Raw genomic sequence first — 21,547 nt, 5'->3', positions numbered from 1 at the left:
ACTAGACTCTAGGCTTCTAATCAGCCGTAACATCTGATTCAGGGTCATGTTTTAATTTAACACACACAAGCAGTTGTTGAATGTTTAAACCTGAATGAAAACAGTATGAGGCCTGAGAGGCCACTGGTCCACAGCTAACAACCAGGCACCTCTGAAGACATAGTAATTCTGCAAACTCAACTATTAATAAAGACATTATCATAAATCATTATCAAAAACTCAAAACTCAAATTTTTATTCATTTATTAGTGTAGAATAAGAAACTGTTAATGTGCACTGAATAAAATCTTTCTTTAAATGATGTTAAAATGATGCACTTATAACTTATAGTCTTCTTCATAAAGAATAAAGAATAAATTATCAATGATTTAAAATAAAAGGAGTCAGAAGACATTGCACGTACTTCAATGGTCAGAACCACGATGGCCAGAGCTCCAGCTGTATAGATGTACGTCTCAAAGTAATCGACCATCGCAGAGTAGCAGCCCTGCAGGAAAAAACAGCCACGTTGTGAAACCATCTTCACTGCAATCTTCTTAAGAGTGAATTTCAGCATCTTTGTAATAATGTGCTGCCTGAACTAACCTCTTTAAAGTTTTGATGCAACAGAATTAAATTCAATCATGGTTTCAAGTAAAAAGTCAGAGGTTTGCTGTTGTTATCCAGTCATAGTGTTTTGTCAGTTTTATGAATCAAATGTTCTTTCACACATCACTGCATCAGTAACAGATGTAACAGTTAACTCATTTTACACCTGACACCATTTGCATAGTTGCTTCATCACACAGTGATGATATTGATATTCGGTGAGACCTTGTTGTGCCTGAAGGCCACGCTGCCGCTCACACACTGCTCCACGCTCATGTCTCCTTGGTAACTGTTCCTCTGGCAACAGGCCTCTGGCACCATCTTGTTGGGGTTGAGGAGTCTGAAGAGGCTCTCCTCAAAGTCCTCGGGTCCACTCACACCACAGCAGTCGAACTGTGCAGGAAGGAAAAGGGTGGAGGGGAAGGATGATGTGGTGACGGTCATCACGGGAAAATAACAAGAAAGGAGGGGCGGTAACTGGTGAACCAACGCCTCACCGTGGTCATGATGGCGTTCCATGTGGAGGTGAAGACATCGGTGTTGTTGTGACCCTGATAGTGACGTTTGAGCTCCCTGCTGAAATACTCCCGGGTTAACTGAGGACACGCAGACACAAGAGTCAGTCAGCCACCAGGTGAAAACACAGACCGAATGTCATTCAGCCAAATGGCACCGTTCTCTATAATCTCTGGTTCGACCCACAGTAGCGTTTCCCACAACAACCCTCTTCCAACTGGACCGTAGTTATTGTGGTTTCAGTCACCACAAACGTTCACCATGGTTACTTGAATAAGGGTCATTAGTTGGATTTGGGACAAAGTCATGATTTGGATTGAAACAATGTCAAACTACCTATGTTGTCATGGTTATAATAATACCATTCCCTCTGCTCCTGTCATGACTGCTACGACTGTTGGACGTCACCTAGCAACAAAACCTGTGGGTCATGATGAGCTGTTGCACAGATGACTTGTGGACATGTTTTTATATCTAAAGAAATGACCTAGTTGCCTGCACTGAGGTAGCACTCACATGCTCCCTGAAGAGGAAGGCCAAGATGGCGGCCGCCAGCTCCGCGAGGAAGATGAAGAGGATGAGCATGAAGAACTGAGAATAGAGAAAGAAGAGAAAGTGAGAAAAGTAAATAACAAGTGTAAACTTTTAGACTGTCTGAACAAAGGCTTCATTGTTCATTGTAATATGATTTATATTAAACTGACAGGAATTACCATTACAATCATTCTCCCCCAGGTGGCGCCCTCACACTGTCTCACTCTGGTCAGCTACCACAGTGACTGAAGCTCTGATCCAACTACTGATAATGTTTACTGATACAAATTTAATCAGATACATATAAAGGATCATTCAACTGTTTAAACACAACAGTGTGCTCTCATTATGAAATACATGGCTAACGTTACAATAAAACATTCTAAGCTCCTAAACTCCTGAAACATTCCTTCTGCAGGTTTGCCACGTTTTACCAAGTCTTTCTCTTTACATTATTGCACACAGCAGAGCAGATGACGACATGAACAACATCCCACTGTGTCAGTGAACATGTTGACTTGTGGAGAGTCCGCTGAGTGTGACTGTAAATAAGAGCCACACAGCCTCATGAATAAAGCAGAAGTAGCTGCTGTGGTGAAGCAGCAGAGATTTTAGACTCGATCGATACAAATAGAAACGACTAAAAAGGCTGAAATCAACAAATGTTTCATTTGTGACTCACAAATACTGCACAGCTTTGAACTGATGCAGATCTCTTCGATTTGTTCTATGAGACATTTAACAGAAAAAACAATGTACTTTCTTTAATAACATTTCTTGATATCAGCAGGTATTCCTACTTACAGTAACACTGTATATGCATATTTACACACACCTCAGCTGCCGTCATCTTGTTCTATGAGCATGTTTTTTATGCCAAATGAGATGAGGCCTTTGAAGGTTTCTGGACAATATTTGTCACTGTTTTTGATTAATTTGTAATAAAGTTACATTTGCATATACATGCATGATGCATTAATTCTCAAACTCTCTGAAATATTTTCTCAAGTACTTTCTGTTAAATAGAAGACCATCCCACCAGTAACTCTCCATTATTAGCACATTAATCACAGATCAACTGTGGAGTGCGACTCACAAACAGCAGCAGACACTTGTTCTCCCTGATGGCTCCACAGCAGCCCAGGAAGCCCAGCAGGAACAGCATGCTGCCCATGGCCAGGATGACGTAGACCCCCATGAACAGCAGGGGGTTGGCCGCCACAATCTCCCTGAAGCCCATCGGGTCCACCAGCACCCAGACACCCACAGCCAGCAGGAAGGAGCCGCCAAGCTGGGAGAGAGAGCATCACTTATACTTTATATTCTGATATTGTTTTGCAGCAGCAATGAGAATAAAACAGGATCATTGATTATTTATTTCTATTATTGGGTGATGTATCTAATGGCCACTGATGCCCCCCCCTCTCTGTGCATGTTTTCATTAGGTCTGAATTTAAACAGTGGAAGAAGAGTGAGGAGGAAGTGCTGCACTCACAAAGATGAAGAAGTTGAAGATGAACATCAGGTACTTCATACAGCTGAGGCAGTCGCCCTCCATGGCTGAGCCTCTTGCTGAAACCTCCCCCTGCCCCTGCAGACACACACACACAGACCTCTTCAAACACCATCAACCACCTGTTACATTCAGGTGTTCAGCTGCAGCAGGTGATGCAACATGTTTGAGACACAGTAACAGTAAATGTTACATCACACTACATCTATATGACAGGATCGTAATTCATTGATTGTGTATTCTCTTTATTCCTCTCTTCCCTATCTTCAATACTCTTTGTGACGATTATTAAGGTCTGACACTTTGTCGACCCAGTGATTTAATGTTTTCATTAGCACTGACCTTTGAAACTTGGAATCACTTCATTTTATTATTATAGACATGGCTCTTAGGTCCTAAGTCACATTTTTACATTGTTTCCAACTTAAGTGTTTTTTTTTTTTTTTTAACAATAATACACTTTTAGAGTTTCATCATCAGTGCTGCACTTATTCTGAATCAGCACAACCTCAGCAAATGATTATTGTCCATCAATACAGACTTGTTCACAGTGAAATAGAGGTTTATATCCCATGATAAAACCAACTAATTTATTTTCACAGATCAAAGCTGTAAAGTGTAAACATTTTGCTCATTCTGTCTTTTTGAGATGGATTGATGAAAATCCAGTTCATCCGGAAGACTCAAACCACTGAGTTTCATGAAAATGATTAATTTTTGTCCAGACACCAGAGAAAACTGTTGTGGGCCTGAACAGGAGACTGGGCCGAATAAACATGGCTTTGCTAAACCTAGTTTATTTTAAATGCTACAACAGAGTTTGGCTTAATTTTAAACCTTACCTAAATCTGATTAAAGCTAATCGTAGATTAGAATTAAACCTTGTTGGTCCAATCCAGTCTCAGTGAATGCTTGCACCATATTTGAAGAAGTTCTTTCTTACTGAGACTTCATGTTCACAATGAGACAGACCGATGGACAACCAGAACTTGGACAATCAGAGCAACTGATGCTGGTGTGGAAGAATAATCATCTGAAACTGCAGCATCACCAATCTCTTGTTCCAAATCCAAAATAAGAAATGTTCAGGAAACAGGACAAATTGTTTTGTTTTGATACTTTATAAAAACTCAGTGATTTTCTTCCTGCACACACAGATGGGTGAGTTTTCCTGTAACCAGAAGTCATCATGCACCTGCTCCAGAAACAACACACACAGCTCTGCAGCTTCATGCAGCTTGTTTTAGGGCAGCACCGTCCGGCACCCCAGCCTCAGTCTCTCTATCTGCAGCTGATCTGAGCGAACAGGGAGCGGGACAAAGACGTACGGAGGTGACACATGGACGGTAACAGTTTGTGTCAGTTGTAGGGACGTGACACTGACAGCCTGTCCCTGTGGGATAGCGCGACACATGGAGGGATGTTGGCTGGTGCTGAGGAGGACGTGCTGGTGTGAGTGGGGCCATCAGTGGGGGTGTGAAGAGGACCAACTGTGCACTTATAGCCCTGATGGTGTTTACCAGTTAAAACTAGAATAGAGCCACCTGTCACATCTGAGGGGACGAGCACTTCAGTTTAATATCTGCACGTTTAACCAGGAGCATCACCACTGAGATGACTGTGTCATTTTATCCTTTTGAAGTCATAATGTTAAAACTTGTTCATTTGTTTAGTTTATTCATGGAACAAAACATAACAAGCATAATTTTGTGTCTCTGTGATTTGGCCTCAGGGGAAAAATCTGTTGGGCTATTTTCTGACTTCTCAGCTCTTAATCCACTGGTTCCTACTGAACAATTGTTTTTTTTTTTTTCACAACCGGACATTTTCCAAGATTTTACTGCAGTATTAATTAAAAAAAAGTTATTTATTGCCAAACAGTGAAATGTTGAGCCTCCGATGCATTTTTGTTTCACGTTTATGAAGCACATTTGAGGGATCATTGCAAAAAAAAACGTGTTTATGTAAACATGAGAAATATCAGAAGATTAATCAGTTGTCAGAATTTTTTACTCCCTAAACAGTTGTTGTCAAATATGATCTGGGGTTGAATCTGATCGATGGCTGACATCAGTGGTTACTGCTTATTCACCACCTCGCTCTGACTTTCTGCCATGTAAATGTGTATTTGCTGCTAATTTGACTGCTCTGAGTGGAGCTTTTACTTTAATGAGGTAAAATGCTCTTGCTGAAATTAAACACAGGTTTTGTGACCATCAGTGCACTCTGGGTAATTGCAGCCTCTTTGGGGGTGAGGTCAGGGTTAATAGAATAAGGGTAAGTACGGTGTGTTGGGAATTTGTCCACACACACACCCTGGATTAGCACATCTCTGACAATCACTCAGGTCAACACAATTACACATACAATTACAAAGATGGACATGCACAAAGAGACAAACACAGTCACAGCGGCTAGAAGAAGAAGAAGAAAAAAAACAGACAAGGAAACATGAAGAGCTGTCAAAGATACAAAACACTAAAACATGACGAGCTTTGTAGTGATGTCAGAGAAAACATGATTACACACTCATGTTTATTGCAATCACAAAAGTGCTGCCTTAATTATAGAGAGGCATAAACGGGCGTCTTGATTAAAAACCAGCAGGGGTCATGAATGCAAAAACAGCTGTCACCATTACAAGTAATCACGACTTAATCAATCAGAATTAAATTACTACAACTGTAATTATGACGACAAATACATCGAAAAGCAGCTGTGAATTCACCACAGCTGCCATTTATAACAGAGAAACCTCTGGATGCTCAAGTGAGCAGCTTCAAACACCGACCTTTCTGCAGACTGACAGGCTCTGTGAGAAGAAACATGGACGTGCCAGGGTGTAATTTTCCTCCAAGTCTGGCAGGAGACAACGTTCATATTCAAGTTTTTAGAAATGACAAAGGGTTTAAAAAAAACAAAAAAACACTGATAACTGAGGGATTGACGTCAATGTTTTACATGAAGTATATGTGCATGGCCTTTTTTCCTTCCTTGTTTTTGAGATTCTGTACACTTTTTATTGAGAAATGTAGGAATTTATATCACAGAGTTCTTTCTTTTAGTCACTGTTTTTATTTTCCCTGTGGAAATGACTCTGCAGGTATGTCATTTCTCTCATTTATAATTTTTTATCAACCCCCTTGTGTCCTTTAGCTCTATCCACTAAATGACACTGGTTAGTTCCCTGTACATGTTTTCTGTGGTGTCCAGGTTTTCTGATGGTTTGATAACTGTAAATTCAAGATTTTTCAGGTAATTTTGGTCGGATTTCAAATTTAGTAATTAGTTGTACAGTAAGTTACACATTCATCTACATTGGAAAAATCACTCCAGACAGTGTCGTGATGAATACAAAACGCAAACACTTCAGCAACATGTAGTTCACAATATGTGTTTTTGTAATGATAAAGAGAAGTAGTAATTTTCACTTAGAGCCATGGAGGCTCCAGCATCCGAGGTACAAATCCCGCTCTGTCCCAGTCACTGTCATAGTGTCCTTGGGCAAGACACCTTACCCACCTTGCCCTGTGTGGATGTGTATGAATGTTTGGTGGTGGTCGGAGGGGCCGTTTGGCGCGAATTGGCAGCCACGCTTCCGTCAGTCTGCCCCAGGGCAGCTGTGGCTACACACGTAGCTTACCACCACCGGTGTGAATGTGGTATGAATGAATAGTGGTTTCTGTAAAAGCGCTTTGGGTATCGTGAAAAGCGCTATATAAATGTAAACCATTATTATTATTATTACAAATAAACCACATTACAAATCTGTTTACATTCAGTGTTTCTCACAGTATGTGCATCCTGAAGTCTAAAAATACAAAAACACTCATATTTGCAAGACCATGTTCTAAACTCTTGGATATTGCCTTGTACATCCATCTTCACGAGCTTTCAGTCTTCTGCTCTGCCTTTGTTGGTGTATTGATATGTTTCTTGTCACGTTGCCATTATACCTGTAGAGTGTGTAAAGTGAGAGGCCTTTGCACTTGGTCATATTGCGATTTCAAATACATTGCAATTAATTGTGCAGCCCTAAATGTGAGCATATGTTTCATGTGTATGCTGCGAGTTTGACTCAGGTGGAGGAGCTTTGCAGCTGAAGGTTGGAGTGGTTCTGTTGATTTAAAGCAGAAGTAAGCGATCCGGTCGTTTTGGCTAACTTCTTGTCAGCCGATGGAGTTAGCAGTCCCCGCCCTCGTCCCTACGTGACCACATTCGCACGTATCCCTTGGCTGCACACACAGGACCGCCCCTTTATGCCGTTCTCTCTCCTCATTGGATAAAGGTTGTAGGATACAAGGAAAGTTTTCTCCTCGGCTTACAGCAGAGCAGAGTGACTGACAGACCCGTGTTTCTGACCAAACACTTTATGTAAGTGATTGCCATCTGAAGATATAACTATTTAAGACTTATATTAACACAAACATTCCGCTTACTTCTGCTTTAAACGATAGGGCAACTGTACAGTGACAGGAAATGGGGAGACAGTGAAAGGGGGAATGGGATGCAGCAAAGGACCACTGGTGGAATCGAACGAGGGCTGCTGCAGCAAGGACTATAGCCTCTGCATATGGGGTGCCTGCTCTACCCATCGAGCTAAACAACATCCCCTTTTGATGACTTCTTGTGATTATCATTCGAGCAGATTCTCAATCAGTGGTCAATATATCGCTTCAGGGCAGTGAGTTTTTTTTTCCTGTGGGAATCTTAACTGTTTTGCTCAAATGTTCATATGAACGGACTTCAGCGGCTCAGTAGCTGAGCTGTTTGTATCTCCACCACTGGACAGACCAGAAACCAGTGTGTGCAGTGGCAAAAACCAACAGCTCTTCTCCCTCCATCCCTCACCTGCTTCCCACCGGCATACATCCTAAATGTGTGTGTGTGTGTGTGTGTGAATGGGCTGAGGTGCTGCAGCTGGGACGTGTTCCCTGGTTTCTGTGGTGGTGTGTGAGCCACCTGGAAGCTGCAGCTTTAATTCAGGTTGTAACTCACTGCTGGATCAAGAGGTTTTCTCCTGCCTTGGTATGGCACATCAGTGAAAAAGGACAGTGCTCTTTGCGTTGCTCAGATTTTGCATTGCAACGTCCATAAAGGCACCCACAGTAAAACTAAGTGGTGCTCAGGTCCCATTCAGCAGCTGTGGCTCCTTTCAAAAATAGGTCTGGGGGCAGCTGGGTAATTTCACACAGCCAAACAGAGAATGGCCTCACATAATTCCCTCTCCTCTCTGCAGTCATGGAGAGTCGCTCAGCCTAGAGCCAGTTTGCTGTGAACGGACACCAAAGATGCTTCAGGTGCTGGGTTTGATCCTCAACACTGGGACAGCATTAGCGTCTCAGTGCGTGTTTGCTAATCTGACTCTAACTGCCACAATGTTATCAACCAGTCTGAGCTCCAGCAGTTGGCCTCATGGGGGCAGTGCACAAACTGAACACAACACTGACATCAGAGCTGTGCACCTCTTCATGTGCAGTCTACGAAAATGTAGACCACCACTTCAAGGCTGAACTTCAATGAGAAGGTCTATGGAGAATTTTCACCTTACCACCCAGCTGTGCCTACAAGGTGCATCTCCTCCCGCCTTGACAATGTACGAGAGTTGTTTTTGAAAAAACAAGATGTTTTAAGGTGATAGTTCAGGTTATTGAGCTGACGGTTTGTGTTGACCATGAAGTCAGGACAGCCTGAAGAGCTTCAAGTTAAGTGAACCAGCTTGTTCGATTTCATGTCTTTTTCAAAATATCTTCTCCACAACAGCCACTAGCACTGTTCAAGTGATTTATTTGTTGGTTGGATATCCAAAGGAAAGCCTCTTTTCTCTTCCTCCTGTTCATTTGGCCCAGTATTCAATTGGGAAGTTTTGTATGAGCAATGTCATATCATGTACAACAATTCTGACAGTATTGTTCACTTTAAGTATGCCCAGTCAAAACTGAATTACAGATAGGTGAAATTTACATTTAGGATGTGTTGAATGTTTCAGTGAAGTTGTTGCAGATATCTGCAATTAAAGTGGTCTCTAATGCAATTTTAAAGGGGAACTATGTAGGTCCCTTTTCCACTGTTTTGCTAACCCTCCTCATCGCCATAGGCATTTGTTTTCAATAAAGCTGGCAAGAAAGCAATCAATGGAGCAGTGCATAATGTCATATACAGACAGCTTTCCATAAATTTTAATCTACAGCAGGGAGAACATGGACTACCTGACTACCTCACACAACCTGAACTATCACTTTAAGGAAATCCAGCTGTTTTATCATTAGCTGTTAAACTGAGCTGAATCCCAACACTTACAGTACATTTACAATTGTAATGCTGTCCCTGCTCTGCTCTCTGTCAGTATTACTTACTGCTATATTATTTTTTATTAATAACTCAATTAATCTTGGGAAAGACTGGGCCATAAAGATGTTACAGTTTAGGGTTAGAGTTATAATATGTAAGTAAGCATGTTTGTACACAGGAAATGTAGTAGAAAGTTTCAGTGAATTATTCCTACAAATGTCCATACAGTATACTGTAAAGTTGTATGTTTTGCTGACGTCAAACATTTCACTTCAGCTCTGTTACGCTGACGCTCATTGCATTCGACTCCTTTATTAGCATTTATAATACAAGCCCTGGCCCGCAGTGTCAGGGACTGCACAGTCAGCATATTGTACCATGAAACAGGATCCCAGTGTGAATCCCCAGGCTTCCCACAGCCAGTCTGTGTAACCGTTTCTGCAGTCATTAGCCACAAGTGACAGGACACTCCAGTCCAATAAATCACAGTGTCACAGAAGCTGGAGAGAAGTGCAGCACATATAGAAGTGTGTTCCCTCAGTGCTGGGGAACCACTGGACTTGATCGCCTTCATCCATCAGAGCTGTGCTGTGGACCAATGAACAGGTGGCTGGGAATAGGCCCAGTGGACTTTTTCTTTCTGCATCCATACATCAGTAACAAGAGCAATGTAAACACGGACAGTGCTGTGGCCTCATTGGGGAAACTGTTGTGTATCTGTGCAGGCTTTGGTGCCCTGAATACGGTGTACGGGTGGTCCTGAGAGCACAACTCCATGCAACTCAAAGAAACACATGCAAAGTCACACATATGCTACAAATTCAGAAAACAATGGACAAAAAAGTGGGGGACCCGGCTGTGCCATGTTTTTGTTCAATGCCTCCTAACTTTAGAAGTTGTGAAGACGGCTACCTGTTATTGGTGTTGAAAATGTAGGTCAGTTTGTTTGGTTTATTATAACATAAATATCACATCAATCAGATAGTTTGGGGTATGTACTGTTAGCATAGCATTAGTCTTTAGCACCTCCGCTGTGTTGAGAGTTTTTGCAGCTAATGTGTTGTCAAATTGATGAAGCTGTTTTCTGAATTTGTAGTATGTTTGCATCTTGCATTGAGCTCTCAGTCCCACTGACATTTTGTTGTTATCTTTAAACACTCTGAGTGTGAGGAAGAACCAATAAATTATAAATATAAGTGATCAATATGGACTTTAAGGAAAAAAACACTCAGATGCTGTCTGTGCAAATTCTCATTTGTGCAGGTCAAAGGCAATTCAATCAGGTCAACCTGACTTACCCTTTGTCTTTGAAGATGTTTCGCCCCTTATCCAAGTGGCTTCATCAGTTCGTGTAGACTAGACTCACAGATACTGTTTTGTCAGTTTTTTCAAAGGGTAAGTAAAGATGTAATTTCTCTAATGTCAACAAACCCACCTAACTATTAATGTATCCTACAGTATGACCAAATCAAAATTTTAATTTATTTAGTAACCCTTTGAAAAACTTGGGTACATCGCACAAAAAGCATATTTTTCAAAGAGAAGCTAAACAATATCGACTCAGAGCGCTGCTCAAAACAATGAGCACAACTCATGAACAGATAAAAAGAGTTCTTCAAACCACCTCTAGGACGTTTTCATGAGGTAAACATCCCTAAATCCTGGGTGAGTTCTCACCTTTGATTTTGATGTGAAGTAAGTAAATGAAGGTGGATGAGAAACATTCGTGAACCGGGGGAAGAGAGATCTTGGACAAAGCCAGCCTCAGGGGAGAGTTTTCAAAGAGGTAATTATTACCACTCCCTTCTGCCTCTGTCCTTGCTGAAAGCCACCTGATATGAAAACCAGTCACATGGACAGCTCCTGCCTTTGAGGGACTGCCACCATGCGTCATAACCATAAATAGAGGCAGGCAAGGGAGACATCAAATTATCTTCTTTCACACTATTTGATTTAGGAAAGGCCCTGAGATGCATACCAAATATAAGCAGGTGTTAGAAGAATACATAAAAGCAGGGGTGTCCCTGAAGGTGGCGGAGGTGCGAGCGTCCATATCGACTGACTTTCCTGCTTTGAATGTTAAACATATGTGAGCGTACAGAAGTGGAGAAGAGAGGGAGAACACAAGCTCTCAAGGGTTCATCCACACTTTCACTTTAATTACACAAATTGTCCGCCACTTCAACGAGGCACTCAAACCAGTTGGAGTCCATTTAGTCTCGCTTCTCTCCTTATTAGCTGCAGTGCTGCAGTCATTACCATGATAGCAATTTAAACACTCAGGAGTTGGAAACTTGAGGACTAGGTACCACCCAGCAGCACTGATATTTAAAGACGCGCAGGATAAAAAACATACACCGATGTTTCTGCTTTTTCTCTGTTGTAGAATTAAATTGACAAGAGCTGAACTCCCAGAGCACCCTTCTCTTCAGCCTTTGTTGTACAATGTACAACACTCACCCTCTTTCAAGATTCACCTTTTGGAGAAAACCTTTAAGGACCAATTTTGTTCTAATTAAGGAAACAAATGAATATATTTTTAGACTTGTCCATTATATTGCATCATTCTGGCTTTACAGGGGGGACTAAGCAAGTCTGGTCAGCTCTCAGAGAATTTCACTGCTACTGTATTTTATTGATAAAAAATTGATAAGAAAAACAACAATTCATCCCTTATTGTCATGGGGCAAGTGAGTCCATTTAGTTTGTCTTTAAGATTTCCTAAAGCTGCATCAGATAAGAAAATATATGACTGAAAAAGGTATTACTGTACAGTTCACGCCACACAACTTGCTGACGTTCAGCTCGACTGCCTTATGTTGTAAAGAGTTCATAGTACTACTGTATACGACTGACATGGTTTTCAACACTGCACTTTCTCTCTCACCCAAAACTGTCTGGTCTCCAAAACAACCTCCTGTCACGAAATACAGAATATGTGCAGGTTTTAGCTACGTATATTTGTTGTCTGTTAGTGTTAGTGTATTTTAGTTGGGTTTTAGTTTTGTCTTTGTATTTTTGGAACATGTTTACTCTTTGTATCATGAAGACAGTCAAAACAAATTTGCCTACAGGAATAAAGTATATTCGGATTTGGATTCTATTGATATGGGAAATAACGTGATTCTTGTTTCTCAAGATTTTAAACAGGCAGGTCAGACAAAAACAAGTACTTGTTTGTGCAACACTTTGTGCTGAAAAAACAAATAATAATCGAGAAAAGAAATTAAAGGATAAAGGAGTCTTGTGAACTCATTGGCTGTACCTAGTCAGTGACCCCATGTAAGTCATCTCCTTGAGTGAGCCTCAATAATCTCATTTTTGAAACGTTCACACATACCAGGGGTGTCTATTATATATAATTATATTAGCATTTATTTAACCAATCCTTTCACGCTGCTGCTGTTCACCTGTTCTCATCCCAGCACTCTGTAAGTTTAGCTAAGTAGTTTAACAGTTTTTTATTGACTCCGACCAGATGATCAGACTTTAAAGCAGCTCCAGATCTGAAGCTACAGAAGAGAATCATCCATTCGGACTCGGTGAAGTCAGCTCCTGTGTTGCCTCTCTCTTGAGCAGTTTCTGCTGTCGCCATGGTGACGCAGCGAGCAACAGCTGCAAGTTGAAGAAGTTCAACTATCATTAAGAAAGACTGCAGAGCCGAGAGCAGAAGCCGCTCTGGTTCTCAGAGATGGTTCTGGCTCACTTACAGGAGTTTGTCCCTTAAACGGCTCACATGGAGAGTGTGTCTGATGATACAATTTCCCACTTAACGTCCCGTAACACCTCTAATGAGCAGGCTATAAGTAGACAGTAGGTACAGTAGCAACAGAGTCTTTATGGGAAATTTTAGCAGGGTTATTATAGCTGTTAAAAACTGCCAATATCAGGGCCCTATTCACCTGAGTGGCATTTTGCATTTTTTGCAATGGATGAAAAGCTTCTAGCAGCATATGTGAACATGTAACCATGTAAGTTTTGAGTTAATTGTCACACTAGAAATTGCTAATTCCAACTGTTATGCTAACATGAATCTCAATTTCCAATTCTTTTTCACTACAAATCACAACATCAATTCATTTTTAATATGGGGCACATTTGTAGGAGAAAAAGTATATGTGTACACCACACACACACACACACACACACACACACACACACACACACACACACACACACACACACACACACGGCTGAACTCCAGTCATGCAAATGTTTTCGTGACATGGCGACATGACTTCATCCTCACAGTTAAGTTGAGGTGAAGATGATGTAATGGTGAGTGCTGACTGTGCACACAGGGGCGAGTTGTACCCTCGGATAGAGCTGAATAATTTAACACATCCCTAAAATGCTACTACACTCAGTATTGGCAGCTGTGTGGTGAGGTTTTAGGGAGTGCTGCCATGGGTTCTGCTTTTCCAGCCTGTTAGTTTGGGAGCTGTTATAAAGTTGACGTGAGGAAGGGGAGGATGCCATCACCCTCTTCTCGGGGGGAGATGCTTACCGTCGGTCATACTGAGGGCTACTTTAAAGGATAATGACACTTTAATTTATTTATTTTCCCTTATTTTAAGAAGTCAGAATCATCAACTGATGTAACAGCGTCAAGACTGATTTGCAGTATCTTCAAAAAGAGCAGAGCTTCTATTGTTCTTCAAAACACAGAGATGCAGCTGTGTCTTTTTTTGATGAATTCTCCTCAACTCTCCTTCTCTGTCCTCATTTGATTCTATCTATTTTTATAGCAGTGATACAATAACCTCAACATAAGATACAAAAATATTTGCTAGTATGCTACCACACTGTAAATTATGAATTTATTTATATTATTATAAAGCAGTTTTAGATTCTGTATTAGGCATTACAGTTAAGGTGCATTCACATAATTTCCCTTAAATTATTTTTTCTTTTTTCATTTAGTGTCACCAAACCCATCAAATCCATATGTGGAGTCACTTGCCTGAAATCAATCAGCTCACAGTCACACACTAAACCGTCTCTGCTGACAGTTACCACTTGGATGGAGCCGCCATTGGTCAGGTCTTTAATGTACGTACATTTGCATAAAGCAGCATGTTTAACCATTATTAAACACTTGAAAAATACCCCTTTATGGTATATTTTCAATAAGTAAAAAATGTGCAATTACTTTGCATTTAATTGCATTTACTTATTTTAATCAATTGATAGCCCTAATATTAATAGAGTGGGAGTATGAGAGTATTAAAGCCTCAGGCACACAGTCAGTCTGTATTCAGAAACTGAGCCTTATACAGCCAATACAGCTGTCAGGACTTCTGTGACTTTGTGATGTCACAACAAAGCAGTCACCAGGCCCCGCCCACGTGGACCCACCATCCAACATGTGTAGGTTTTTTGGAGTGTTTTGCCTAAAATCTGCTCAATTTAAATTGTATCACTAAAAGAGGTGACACCGCCCTGTTGTTACTAGAGCTCCAGAGAGAAGCCAAGAGAGGAGATGGAAAACTGCATTGAGACGGTTTTTATATGTTACGGATTGACACTTCAAAACAAAACACAGCGGATTAGGAAAATATAGTGCTGCAGCCTGTAAACGGGACTATCTCTCCTGTAGTGTGTGCAGCAGGCATGATCGCATGACTACCCGGCTGACATACAGTAGACAGCAGTCCGTATGCTCACAGGACCCTCTCCCCACATTACATGATTACAGCGCGTTTGGACCTGAGTGAGTGGCGTTACAGAGCTAACAATGTTTTCCTCTGCGACACGTATGGTGTGTTTAAAAAACTGCAATATTTTTGCCTGTTGGGGCGAACCAGAAAGCTCTGGTGTTTGGTTTTCTTTTCTTTCTTTCGTTTTTTTTTCCGTTTTTTTTTTTTACAGTAATGGCCACACTCATCTGTCATCCCCTCTCTTCTCCTCCGTTGTCTGAGTGTGGGTGGGTGTATCTGTGCTACCGGTACCAGTGAAGCACCTGTGTGTGCTGTAAGAGAGGAGGAGGTGGGGGGGGAATGCATTGTAAAAGTGTAATGACATGGTGGCAACGCATTTGACTATGAAATTGCACAAAAAGTTACCTATTTAACACCTTAGTATATTAACACATTAATATACTATGAGGGAAACACTGAGTTGTGAGAAGGAGGAGGTTCAGAAAATGATCTACACACTCAACCAAAAGCACTTTTATTTGCTTATAAATAGGATATTTTATTTAGTTATTTGGAAAACACTACTGTAAAAACCACAGGTTTTGTATTTCTTATGTTACTTAAAATGTGTATGTTTGAGTTGAGAAATACACTCCTAAAATCTATCGTTATTTTCTGTGTTGAAAATAAAGCAAAGCAAAGACTCATTACAGCAACATGTACAATATCGTAATCGCAGTCTTCCACTATAATCGCAATCGCACATTTTTATAAAATCGTGCAGCACTAGTATGATGCATTAAAAAGTTCATTCTAATGGAGTTGAAAATTTAAATCTTTTGAATATGTTGAGGACTGAATGGTCAAACTCACCATCTGTCACAGTCACACACTGTCACACTTGTGTGTGAGCATAAGTATGTGGGCATGAGCACGTGTGTGCCGCATGTTTCACCAGGTGGTTAAATCTATGAAGCGAACACACACGCACACACTCTCACAGAGACACTCACACTCATATTATCTCCATCATCAATCATACTGCGTAAATAAACCCTGATTATAAATTAACTAATATGTCTCTACTGAAGCTGATAGAGCTCCTGAACATCAAAGACATCTGACAACGTAAATAAATGAGTGTTAATTGGATGTAATTTCATCAGGTCTTGCAATGTGACCTGCATGGAGAATGAACACTCATTACTCTGTTTCCAGACAGTTTAAATTCTATTTGATCAGTCAAACTATTTAAAACAGAGCAACTTTACCATCCACAAGCGACAACAAACACAGAAGCACTGTGGTGGGAGCCAAAAATATATCAAAGGAAAATAACCACAGTGACAAACCATCATCGTGATGGCAGCATTGCTTTTGAAGAAAACCTAAACCCTGCCCAAGAACGCTGAAGAATATGTCGATTATATCCTGCATTTTTCTTCTTGTGAACAAAACCTACAGACAACCCACAGTGAACGTCTCCCACTAACAAGTTAGTGTGTGTGGATCAAAGCCTGATACATCAGACTCCCCTGGGCCACAGCACTCCTTTGTTGTCAAAATCTACAGTATTAAAAACACATCAGTGAGACACAATGTCGCTCTGGGTGACATGTTCCTTCACTATGAACACACACACACACTGTACTTTATCCTGTCCCAGCCAGTATCTCACACACAGTCCTGCTGCCCAAAATACTCAGCAGCACCAAATGTGGATTCAGCCTCACAAAACCACACTATTTCCACACTAACACACTAAACTAAAACTACAGTGGGTGAAACTAAATATTAAGCATTTTCACATGTTTTTAAACATGTCTTGCGCTACAGGAGCCAATGGTCTTATTGGTGAGCCACAGACACGGTAAGCCAATGAGACACATTGTTGGAAATAAAATGCAGAATTCTTCAAGGCTTGTCCTTCAAAGCCTTGTGTGAGGTTTCATTATTGAATACAAACACATGAACGAAGTTCATTTAAATTCATCATGTTGCTGTAACGCTGCCCAAAGGTCAAATGCCAGACCGGTCGGTGTAAATGTCATCTGCACTCCTCACTGTGTAATCCACTACAAGAGCCCTGCACTCATCACAAAGCTTTTAATGAGACAGTTCCAGAGCTTATTCAACTTCGAGTATGTTTTGAAGAATTATGTACTTAACCTATTTGTTCTAATTTGGGGGTTTTAACTGTGAGTTAACATCATGAGTTACATCATACTTTTATACTTTTATTCATACTTATTCTGGTCTCTAAATGATTTAAAATACCATCTAACTGCAGACATACAACAGGGAGTGAATAAATATTTTCATGCATTGGGTGGATGTAAACATCCAAGTCTTTGGAAAACATAATCAGAACAGAAACATGGGATGGACATTAAATGTGTACTGCAAACTGTAATCTGTGGATTTGACAACTGAGGTGAACTGAAGACTGTGAGATGACGAAGTAGCAACAGAAAGCATCATACCATATGTACCTGATTAATGGCTCTTGGCTTCAGATGTAGGCCGTAGAAAAGCAGTCGTCTAACTTTTGGCCTCTGCTGCTTTACATCAGCTGTGAAGAGGAGATACAAGGAGTCAGGATGGTTGTACTGCATGTGAAATACATTTACATGAAGGTAAAGACAGCACTCACAATCAGCCCTGTATAAACACACTAGCCAACAATCTTCATGAATTCACCGGCTACTCTAGTTTCTGATCAAACACAGGTCACTGGTGTCTTTAAAGGATAATTTCCGTTTTTTACAACCTGGACCTTATTTCTAGCATAAATAATTTACTCACCCAGATAACTTTGGTGTCATTTGGAGTCGTTTTGACGAAATTAGCCACAGTGGAGCGGCGCGTAGATCCGTATAATGCGAGTACTCGGGGCACCCAAGCGCAGCCTCTATACACATTATCTGCGGCGAAACTCGTTCATTTCACCAATATTTTGTTGAGATACACTAGTGCTATTCCCCTCCGAGCCCGTGGTGGAATGTTATCAACATCCTGCGCCAGTAGGTTGACCTACTAACCTCCGACCTGGATGGTGTCATCTCCGACCGCGGTGCGGCGCGGCGCGGCGCGGCGCGGCGCGGCTAATGCTATGGTTCGTTTCTGCATGTTTCTGACTTGTCAGAACAAAATGAGCAGCTGGATGAAGTTCAGCTTCCACAGGCTTCCTCTCCTCAACCTGGACTCACTAAAGCTCCAGCTAGTTGAGCTAAAAATGGACCTGAATGCCGAAGCGGAATCATTATTATCAGAGCCGGGCAGCGGTCGGAGATGACATCATCCAGATCAGAGGTTAGTAGTCAACCTACAGATGCCGGATGTTGATAACATGCCACCACGGGCTCGGAGGGGAATAGCACTAGTGTATCATAACAAAATATTGGCGAAATGAACGAGATTTGCAGCGGATAATGTGTTATTTAGAGGCTGCATTGCGTGCCCCGTGTTCTTGCATTATACGGATATACGCGCCGCTCCACTGGGGCTAATTTCGTCAAAACGACTAAATGACACCAAAGTTGTCTGGGTGAGTAAATGATCGTATTTTATGCTGGAAATAAAGTCCACGTTGTAAAAAACGGAAATTATCCTTTAAGACAACCTCAGTTCTTGCAGCAAATTATAAATCACTCTATTCTTTTTTGAATTATTATTATTTATCTATTTACTTATTACATCAGGAAAAGAGACATGTTTCTACACTTACAACGTTTTCAGGGCAAGGCACCAAGAATCTAGACCTACTGTACACCAGGTTAGATAGTGAGGCAGTGCAAATCTTTTTTTTTTTTATTCTATCATTTTTCATGAGCTGAACTCGAACATCTAAAACTTTTTCTATGTACACGAAAGACCTATTTCTCTCAAATATTGTTCACAAATCTGTCTAAATCCGTGTTAGTGAGCGCTTCTCCTTTGCCAAGATAATCCATCCACCTCACAGGTGTGGCATATCAAGATGCTGATTAGACAGCATGAATATTTAACAGGTGTGCATTAGGCTGGCCACAATAAAAAGCCACTCTATAATGTGCAGTTTTACTGTGAGGGGTACGGGGGGGGTCAGATAACCAGTCAGTATCTGTTGTGAACCACCATTTGCCTCACACAGTGCAACACATCTCCTTCGCATAGAGTTGATCAGGTTGTTGACTGTGGCCAGTGGAGTGTTGGTCCACTCCTCTTCAATGGCTGTGCGAAGTTGCTGCATATTGGCAGGAACTGGAACACGCTGTTGTACACGCTGATCCAGAGCATCCCAAAGATGCTCAATGGGTGACGTGTCCGGTGAGTATGCTGGCCATGCAAAACTGGGATGTTTTCAGCTTCCAGGAATTGTTTACAGATCCTTGCAACATGAGGCCGTGCATTATCATGCTGCAACACGAGGTGATGGTTGTGGATGAATGGCACAACAATGGGGCTCAGGATCTCGTCACGGCACCTCATTCAAAATGCCATCAATGAAACGCACCTGTGTTCGTTGTCCATAACATATGCCTGCCCATACCATAACCCCACAGCCACCATGGGCCACTTGATCCTCAACGTTGACATCAGCTAACCGCTCACCCACACAACGCCATACACACTGCCTGCCATCTGCCCTGAACAGTGAAAACCGTGATTCATCCATGAAGGGAACACCTCTCCAAAGTGCCAGACGACATCGAATGTGAACATTTGCCCACTCAAGTCGGTTACAACGCTGAACTGCAGTCAGGTCGAGACCCCGATGAGGACGATGAGCATGCAGATGAGCTGGATGTGGAGGTCCTGGGATGGTGTGGTCATTGGAGACGGCTTATGGTAGAGAAATGAACATTCAATTCAGGGGCAACAGCTCTGGTGGACATTCCTGCAGTCAGCACACCAACTGCACGCTCCCTCAAAACTTGCGACATCTGTGGCATTGTGCTGTGTGATAAAACTGAACATTTTAGAGTGGTCTTTTATTGTGGCCAGCCTAATGCACACCTGTGCAATAATCATGCTGTCTAATCAGCATCTTGATATGCCACACCTGTGAGGTGGATGGATTATCTCGGTAAAGAAGAAGCGCTCGCTCACTAACACAGACAGATTTGTGAACAATATTATACAACAATAGACCTTATGTGTACATAGAAAAAGAAAAATGAGAGCAAAAACAAAAGTGTTGAATTTATGTTTTTGTTCAGTGTAGCCTATATGAAAAAACAACAACAAAACAATTTATGTTTTTCTCTCTTACAAAAAGAACAAAAAGTACCACATACTGCTTCAATAAGCAGGATGGTCACTCTAAAGTTTTTCAGCACCTATGGACAAAAAGCTCACATGTTAACACTGTGACTTAAGCCTAGTTGTCTACATAGTGTCTACTTGTTTCTATAGCAACCACTAGGAATAATTGATCAACGCTGTTGAATAAAGGCGGTGATTCATCATGATGTTATGCTAATGCTCAGTGTTTTTTGTCAACATGATTTAGTTTATAAAAAATAAATAAAGTTTGAGTTTATGATTCATGTGTTTTTCTTCAAAACGTGATTCAATCTGTCGACGTGTTTTGTCTCAGGACGTGTGAGCAGTAAACAGACATGAAGAGAGTCGTGACAGAGTGAGAGGATTATTAATGAGCAGTTAACAGACCAATACATAGACAAGTTTTTTCTTCTTCTCACATAAATTTGTGAATGTTTTTTCTCACAAATCTGCCATTCTAAATTTGGAAATTTACCAACGTTCTCTTCTGGTTAATTTTCATGTCTTTGTACAATAGACCAACACATAGACGACGCTGGAGATCAAATAAAAGTGGACACAACTAATCCCTCAGTACTCTGGAGCTCCTTTGTGTTTCACAAAGCTTTTGTTGAACTGTTGATGTGACTATTGTCCTGTGGGCTGCCACATATCGATCTGTGAGCGCTTATATGACCAGGCCTTTGTCTGCAGCACATTCTGGGTGAGAAAACCAACCAAGTTCTTAATCACTCAACAATGAAACGTGGAGCTTTTCGGATGTACGGATTGTCGTCTTTTATGATGTATAATATGATTTAGACCACTTATCCCAAACAGATTGAAAGCCTCTGGAAATCATCATCAAACCAAATCCTGTTGATCATTTACTAAAAGTTTAACAACTAAAAACTTGGCTAATCAGCTTCAACAGGACTGTACGTGTATGGTTTGGTCATATTTGCCCCAAAGTAGCAAAGAACCCCACAGCTGTCGTCCCATCATATCATTTATCACATTTTTCCACTATTGAGAAGAGACACAGTAGTAAACTTTATACTAAATACCTTCTTAAAAATTATTCAATAAAAAGATAAAAGCCAGACCTGGGGCTTAAAATCTGATCACATTAAAATACAAAAGAGCTGCAACAGTAACTGGATGTAAGACTCAGGATTACTCATTCTCATTTTACAGAGTCACATGTTATATATGAACA

At 41.1% G+C, this 21,547-nt stretch overlaps 1 protein-coding gene across 1 annotated transcript in view; it reads right to left on the bottom strand.

Annotated features, from left to right (window-relative positions):
* LOC311002130 (tetraspanin-18B-like) overlaps positions 1–21,547 on the bottom strand; it is a 30,536-nt gene that overhangs the window by 882 nt on the left and 8,107 nt on the right. Inside the window, exons 2-8 of the mRNA XM_083993375.1 lie at positions 17,574–17,653; positions 3,134–3,229; positions 2,735–2,929; positions 1,621–1,695; positions 1,086–1,184; positions 814–981; positions 404–487 (exon numbers count right to left, since the gene is read on the bottom strand). Coding sequence (XP_083849501.1) covers positions 404–487; positions 814–981; positions 1,086–1,184; positions 1,621–1,695; positions 2,735–2,929; positions 3,134–3,196 — 684 coding nt within the window. The 5' untranslated portion in view covers positions 3,197–3,229; positions 17,574–17,653. The remainder of the gene's footprint in view (positions 1–403; positions 488–813; positions 982–1,085; positions 1,185–1,620; positions 1,696–2,734; positions 2,930–3,133; positions 3,230–17,573; positions 17,654–21,547) is intronic.

The sequence above is a fragment of the Trachurus trachurus genome, assembly GCF_905171665.1.
Source record: "Trachurus trachurus genome assembly, chromosome: 3".
NCBI lineage: Eukaryota > Metazoa > Chordata > Actinopteri > Carangiformes > Carangidae > Trachurus > Trachurus trachurus.
The sequence above is the reverse complement of the archived record's forward strand: the minus strand, read 5'-3'. Positions and strand labels throughout refer to the sequence as shown.